Source organism: Rhinolophus ferrumequinum, chromosome 14 (assembly GCF_004115265.2).
Source record: "Rhinolophus ferrumequinum isolate MPI-CBG mRhiFer1 chromosome 14, mRhiFer1_v1.p, whole genome shotgun sequence".
Classification (NCBI taxonomy): domain Eukaryota; kingdom Metazoa; phylum Chordata; class Mammalia; order Chiroptera; family Rhinolophidae; genus Rhinolophus; species Rhinolophus ferrumequinum.
In genome coordinates, this window is record NC_046297.1 from 38022672 (window position 1) to 38030535 (window position 7864).

General features: G+C 40.3%; 1 protein-coding gene across 2 annotated transcripts; it reads right to left on the reverse strand.

Moving 5' to 3' along the window:
• Positions 1-382: 382 nt before the first annotated feature.
• On the reverse strand, positions 383-5410 carry LOC117033558 (cytochrome b-c1 complex subunit 7). 2 transcript variants are annotated; one of them, XM_033125673.1, is made up of 4 exons: positions 5279-5367; positions 3016-3087; positions 1750-1916; positions 383-599 (listed from the first exon to the last, which is right to left on the reverse strand). In XM_033125673.1, exons 1-4 carry the CDS (start codon positions 5295-5297, stop codon positions 522-524), a joined length of 336 nt encoding a protein of 111 aa, XP_032981564.1. In that variant the 5' UTR covers positions 5298-5367; the 3' UTR covers positions 383-521. The 2 variants fall into 2 exon arrangements, with proteins under 2 accessions (XP_032981564.1, XP_032981565.1); XM_033125674.1 differs by lacking the exon at positions 3016-3087 and having other exon boundaries at positions 5279-5410.
• Positions 5411-7864: the final 2454 nt, after the last annotated feature.

Consider the following 7864-nt stretch of genomic DNA (forward strand, 5'->3'; position numbering starts at 1 on the left):
GAAATGAAAATAAAAGCTGAAGTAGCAATACTTACATCAGACAAAACAGTTGAAAACAAAGGCTGTAACAAAAAGACAAAGGACATTACATAATGGTAAAGGGATCAATCCAACAAGGATATAAACCTTGTAAACATTTACACACCCAACACAGGAGCACCTAAATATATAAAGCAAATATTGATGAACATAAACGGAGAGATCAACAGTAATAAAATCATAGTAGGGGACTTTACCACCCCATTAACATAAATGGATAGATATTCCAGACAGAAATCTAACCACTAGGCTGTACACTGAAACTAATATAACATTGAATGTCAACTGTAATTGAAAAACGAAAAAGAAAACTAGAAAAGAATAAGGTTTAGAATTCAAAAACTCCAACACAAATTATAATAGACATTTATTTAAAGTAATACATTTGCAGCCCAGATAATTCTAAATTGTACACTTCAGAGTTATACAACATCATAAAAATACTTTGAGGATAGCTGCATCCAAACATTTCCATTACATGATTATTTCTTTGCCCATTCTTCTCTCTCTTTTCTTTCCCGAATAACCTCTTTCAGATAGGGTTCAAGGTAGAATTTATCCTAAAGAACGAATAAAAGAAAAATATCACATGCCACCATCATATACTGATATATCCTAAATACTCAATAGGTCTTAAACATCAGAAGAAATACATCAAAACTAATTTCCAGGGCTTGCCTGGTGGCTCAGGTGGTTGGGGCGCCATGCTCCTAACGCCGAGGTCACTGGTTCAATTCCCACATGGGCCAGTGAACTGCGCCCTCTACAGCCAAGATTGTGAACAACAGCTCTCCCTGGAGCTGAGCTGCCATGAGCAGCCGGAGGTTGGTATGAGCTGCTGTGTGCTGCTGCAGACTGCTGTGTGCTGCAATGGGCTACCATGTGCTGCCATGAGTGGCCGGTGGCCAAGGTGAGTGGCTGGTGGTCAGTGTGAGTGGCCAGCAGCCATGGTGAGCAGCCAGCAGTCAGTGAGAGCTGCCGTGAGCTGCTGTGAGTGGCCGACCGACGGCAGACGACCGACTGCCTCAGCTGGGGGGAGCGCAAGGCTCATAATACCAGCATGGGCCAGGGATCTGTGTCCTACACAACTAGACTGAGAAACAATGGCTTGAATCGGATTGAGGCAGGGAGGCAGAAGAAAGGGGGAAAAATATTTAATTTCCAACTTAAGAAAAAATATTCTCAAGCAAAGAACTATCGGCCTTTCTAAAATGTAAAAACCCATAAATTGGTTGCTTTGATAGGTTATGAGAGGAAAGTCTGACAGAAAAAAAAAATGAGAGTCTACAAGCTTTTGCCTAGTTTCAATGCAGTTCAAGGGGCAGGGTTTGCTTCACAGAATCCTTCCTGGGAGCTAGAGGGCCACTCAATGGACTGATTACATGACCACCACCATTTTTTCACCTGAACAGGAAGCAGAGTGTAGAGGGAGAACAACAATAGCCTGGGAGGCAGCCAGATTCTAGTCCCTGGATCTCTATATTAGAGACTTGCTTAGTAATTTTGGAAGTCTCTTCACCTTTAAATCTCAATATGTCTGTCTCTAAATTGGAAGTAAGATTTGCTCTATTAACCTCACCATATTGATGTAAGGATATTTATTTGTTGCAGCTTTACGAACTCTAAAGTGCTACACAAATGAATGTCTGTCTGTTTATAATACTCAATCCTTAATAGCCAAAATTATTAGATACAAAGAAGCTGTTCTACCTCCTCATATTTTGTCCACTGCTCTTTAGGCAAGATCTGCTGCCTCATGGTCAGGTCCAATGCTCTCTTGATTCGAAACACCCTGTCATTATACAAGTTCTCAGGAAGCCTTCTTATTGCTTCTTTTACATCTTCATCCACATGTATTGTGTCATCGCGCATTAACCCTGTGATAGAAAACCAGAGAGTTTGGGGTGGCCAGATGGCTCAGTTGGTTAGAGCACGAGCCCACATTGGGTAGTGGGCTGAGCCCCCTGCAACTAAAGATTGAAAACGGTGACTGGACTTGAAGCTGAGCTACGCCCTCCACAAGTAGACTGAAGGACAACAACTTGACTTGGAGCTGATAAGCCCTCGCAGAACACACTGTTCCTCAACATTCCCCAATAAAATAAAATAAAAAAGAGAAAATAAAAACAAAATACAAAACAAGAGAATTGTACCGAGTATGTATCTCAAAATTCAGGAATTGAAAAATAAATAAGTAAAATATCTTTATGATTTATAAACTTAAGATGGGTGAATATCAAAAGCTAGGTATGATGAAATTCAATGTATTTCATACATAATAATGGGTTACTTTAATAGGTTATTTCTAAAATTTTACTGTGGAAACAATGTATGAGCTTTTTAAAACCCACTGCCACAAAATTCACTTTATCTAAAACAATTAAAATATTTAAAATGTTTACCTTGTTTTTAAATACACATCAATAAACCACATCTCTACTGTCTTATACTTTAAATCTGAGATCAAGGTGTTAAAGAAACTTAAAATGATATTGTACTAAGGAACCAGTAACATTTAATGATGCTTCCATCAAGCTTCAGTAACAAAAAATAAAATTCATGGCAAATTATAAAGTTCTAAAAAAGTTCAGGCGTCAGATGGCTGTAAAGATGTCAGACATTTTAAATATTTGAAAAAAATCCCTACTTTCAAAGTTCATATAACTTAAATTTTAAAATACTAAGTGGAGGAGTTGGGAGAGGGAGTGTATAATAAGAATCATGTCCAGTTAGCATATTTCAAGAACATAAATTATTTCTATCTCAAACATTTGAGAAGATATCATCCCTCTCCTCAAAATAATAAAAAGAAAATGGCTGTGATTTAACATAACAATTAAAATGTGACCTAATTTTAAAATCTTCTAAAGTACACAAGTACAATTAGTTAAAGTTACTTTTATGGACACAATAACTCTTGCAAAAACACTCCTCTCAGAAAAAGCAAAAAGAAAAAACAAGAAATCAGATACTCACCCAGTTTATTGAACCCTGCGGCATTGTAATACCATTTTCGAATACCCTCTAGCCACCGGCTTGATGCTGCAACTGATATTGTCACACTGTTAGTTGCTACAATTCACTTATATTTAAAATGAAAACATTGATAGGCAAGCAGCCACTACTCTTATAGTTACTCTGTTAGAGAATGCAAACATAGGAAGGAATTTCTTTTGAAAAGCATATACTCTATATATTGTAGATAAAAATTTCTTATTTTATCTATGAGCAAATGTGACTGCACGTAAAAACTTGGGTAAGTCATGGAAAAAAAGAGTAAACTCAAACATCTAATGGACAGGTACAATTATTGCCAATCAAGCCGCTCCAATTTAAGCATGCCATCCTTTTATGACCCCCACCACTAACAAATTAAAGGGGTAGAGTTGGGAAAAGGAACTTGGAAGTTCTCCATCATTCATTGTTTCTGAAGTAGATTACAGGAAATAGTGTAAACTTTTCTTTTCAAGGGAGTAGAGCTGTATGAAAAGAAAATTTCAGGAAAAGGATTTCAGGATAGGCTGGCAGGTCTAAACGACCCTCATTCTCCAAAATTTTTATTCTGCATTACCTGTTTTACACTTGGCTATCCTCTTTATATGTTATTTCTGGGAGGATTTTGATACCATTGGTTAGTCATTTAATATTAATATGAAATAGCAAAAGAACTCTATTTCCCTCCTCCCAAGCAGCTAACTTTCCACCAAGGGAATACATATTTGAAAATGGATAAGGAGAAAGGGGTAATGTTAAAACTCTTTACTCTTTAGGGTGTAGGACTGAACCTGATAGGGTAGCCCAGTAGTTGCTAAGGGCAACAGCATAGTGACTAATGTTTAAAGGAGAGATGTATTACAGAAGGGGAGGTAGAGCAAGTTTAAAATTTCCTTTAAATTTTTGTCTAGGGCTAGCCCCTTATAGAGGAAAGAAAAAGCAAACACTTCTCCTCACCCCTACTCCTTAGTACATCACAGATTACAAGACTTTGGTAAATATCCTCTGAAATTAAGCACCACATATAATATTGCTTCTAGCAAAACAAGTATCAAAAGAGCCAAGAGTCTACAAACATACTTGTAGACGGCAAATTAATTGTAAATATATTTACCAGTGATGATGATAATAATATTCACTGAATACTTATTTTGTGCCAAGCACTATCCTATTTGTTTTACTCACATTAGCTCGGTTTACTTACAGCACACCTGTCCTTGCAGACGGCAACAAGGCTTACAGAGGTCATCCCAGCCAAGATCAAAGTCAGCTAGTGATACAGAGTTGAGACCAGGCCTATCTAGTTCCAAACACTGCATAGAGGCAGAGTGCCTTCAATATTTGTAAAGTTAATTAAATAATGAATTCTTAAGAGTCCCCCCGCCCCCCAAAAAGTTCAATGTCATTTAAGTTAATGAATTTTTCTGGCAATCTGCTGTTTCTTAATAGCTTCACAATTGCTGGGGGCAGGGAGAAAGGGTTTAAAAAGCTACTCCAATTTACACCGACAGAGGGCAGAAATTGGCAAAAAAGAGGGGGGTAAAATTCTATTTGATGCTCACGTTCTGTTTGAAATATTCCAGCAATTTCTGCATTCTATTCAATAATATTTGTTCTAGAGCCTACAAAAAAATACAAATTTCTCCAAGTCTACAAATCAATCTGACGTTCCAGATAAGGTTAACTTGAAGATCTGCTGTAACCCTTGCTCATCTACCCCTAAATCCCAGTTTGAGAAGCGCCTAGGGATGGAATGAGGTTTCCAATCCTATATCCGCCGGTCACTTTGCCTCCTCATCAGCGTAAAAGGTAAACTAATATCCCCCTCGTCGAGCTGGCAGAACTTATCGCGTTAATGCACATGACAGAGCTCGGCTCACAGTAAGCACCCAGTTCGTTTTGGCTGAAAGTTATCCACTAATTACGTATCTGCTTGTGCCCTTGAACTCTTCTAAGGCCGAGCGGAAGGACTGCCGAACACAGGCAGCTGGAACGCCAGGGCTGTCGGAGCCATCACCCCGCACCTTTACCAACAGCAGGTCCACATACCAACCCTTAGGCGAGCCTGGCGTGGGGAGAGCAAGGGGGAGGGGGAAAGGGGCCCTTTAGGCTGGACCGAAACCACCGCCTTCCGTTACGCCGCAAAGCTAGCCAATTAGAGGGAGCAGAGGAAGAGAACCAAGTTGCTGCGAAAATAAAAGGTTGAGCGCAGCACTGCCCACCAAATAGGACATCAGTTACTTACCAGCAGGCCTGCTCGCCATTTTGGCCCGTGAACGACGCGTTGCCTACTGGGTAAGTCCTTGAGGGCGCTCTGGGCCCAGTGCGCAGGCGCCTCAGGTCGCCTGCGCAGGCGCAGTTCTGACGGCCGACGTTCGGCGCCTGTCTTGCTTGCCTCGCCCGAGTTCTATCAACGGAGTAGGCTGGGCATTTTGCGCGCCCGGTTCCAAGAAGCATTCCCATCATGTGACGTGATGGGAAAAACCTTAGGCAAGGAATTAGGAAACCGGACTATATCCTGGGTTCTGTTACTGACGAGCTGTGAGAGCTTGGACAGTATTAATTGCACCCTTGTGCCAAACAACGCGCTAAGCGTTTTATGGGCATATTAAATTTAATTCTCAAATTTAATTCTAATTCTTAAGTACTCCTTGGAGAAAGGAAGAAACTGAGACTCAGAAAGGTTGGGTAAATTGTCCAAGGATGCATAGCTAGGAAGGACCCAGGTTCCTCTTCCAGAATCTGAGAATTCAGATAAAACTTTGGGACTCCTTAATTCTAAGGCCATAGGCTACACTACTAATCCAGGATACACTAACCCTATTTGGCCTTCAGTTTCTCCAGCTGAAGATCTACTTCCAGCCATTTTAGTGGAAGGTTAAAGGTCAGTTCAGGAAAAAAATTTATTAGATCTAAGATACATAGAAGACTGTGCATGCAACTAACGTAACAGCAAGTACAGTTTTAAGGTCTCAGTTCCAACATGTTAAGTCTAAGGTGTAAAAAACTAGGGACAGAAAACAAGAGACTACGTATGACTAATGCTCATTCAGTTACTGGTGAACTTCTACCATCATTACTGTCTTGGTCAGCTCAGGCTTCCATAACAAAATACCACAGATTGGGTAACTTAAAAAACACAGATTTATTTTCTCACAGTTCTGGAGGCTAGAGGCCCAAGATCAAGGTACCAGCGTGGTCAGTTTCAGGTGAGGACTCCTTCCCTGTGGTTTCTAGAGGGCTGCCTTCTCACTGTGTCCTCACACGGCAGGGAAAGAGCAAGTTGTTTTGTGTTTCTTCTCATAAGGGCACTAATCCCATCATGAGGGTCCCACCATTATGACCTCATCTAAACCTAATTATCTCCCAAAGGCCCCATCTTCAAATGCTATCACTTTGGGAATTAGAGTTTCAACTTAGAAATTTTTTTTTGAGGGGGGACACAATTCAGTCCATAGTAACTATCCACCAATATCTTTTGTTTACTTTGGTCTTAAGCTGAGAGCTGGGACAGAACTCCATCTCACTGTAAGTTCAAAAGGTTAGATTTAATGGTCTTAGTCACATTCCAGTTCTAAAATTCTGTTGCCTTCTTCCTTTCTCCTTCTCTGTGCTGCCGTAATATCTCACATTAGTCAGTTCTGGATGCGTAACTTAATGAATGCATACATTAATGATGAATGGTTGCTCCCAGACTACACTAGTGAAAGTGAAGTCTGAAAAATGTGAAGAAATGCAATACATGTATATGTTGGCATATTGCCTTATGAGAAGTACTCAGTAAACTCTTCTCTCTTCCTCCTTACCCCTTAAGTTTCAGCTTACTGGTTATAGGGAGAAGGTGCAATAGAACGAAGAGTTTGTCAAAGGATCAGATACCCAAGACTGTCACAAAATCCAGCTCCTATAGGTATTAAGCTTAGAGAACCTGGATGTTTGCTGGTAGTCATTAGTGTTGATTCAAAAATGATTTTTGGTTTTCCTCCTGACACATGGTAGGATTGCACTTCTATGCCCCCTTAAAGCTAGGCATGGCCATGTGACGCTTTGGACAAGAAAAATGTGAGTTTTTTAAGACCAATTCTCCACATTCCTCTCGCTTCCATAGACTGATTAAACCCAATATGGTGGTGGCTCCATCAACCTCTATCACTAAAGATGTGAAGCAGTGTTTTTGGTCCCTAGTTGGACATGTATGAGATGAAAACTTGTGTGGTTTTAAATCACTTGGTGTTTTAGGACTAGTCAGTAAGCAGCACAGCTTAGCCTGTTCTGACTAACATAAGTAGGTTGTTAATAAAAGCAACACAAGGTTCTGAGCCATAGACCAGGCAGGATGGTTCCAAGCTTTGTCTCCCAGCTGTACCTTCTTCCTTCCTTCCTGTTTATTGATCTCATCCAGTAGAGAACTCCATGAAGGCACATATCTATGCCACACTCACCACGGTATTCTAGGAACTCACATGTATGTTGAGTGAATGAGTAAAATCTGTAACAGGAAGGCCTTCACCAATTACAAATTTAGTTTCTCATGAGGTTTCAGGACATCTAGCACACAACAAAATACTGGTGCACAACAAAGTACGCCTAAAGTTAGTAGTTTAAAACACTATTTCTCCCAATTCTGAACTCAGCTGGGTAGTTCTATTCCATATGGTATCTGCTGAGGCTGGAAAATCCAAGATAGCCTCTTCACTCACATGTCTGGTGTTCAGCTGGCACTGCTGGCAAAGCTGAGATTTGGCCAGGAATCTGCTTCCACCTTATTTCTCCAGTAGACACTACACCTCTTCACAAGAGGACAAGACCCAATGTGCAAGTGCTTATCAAG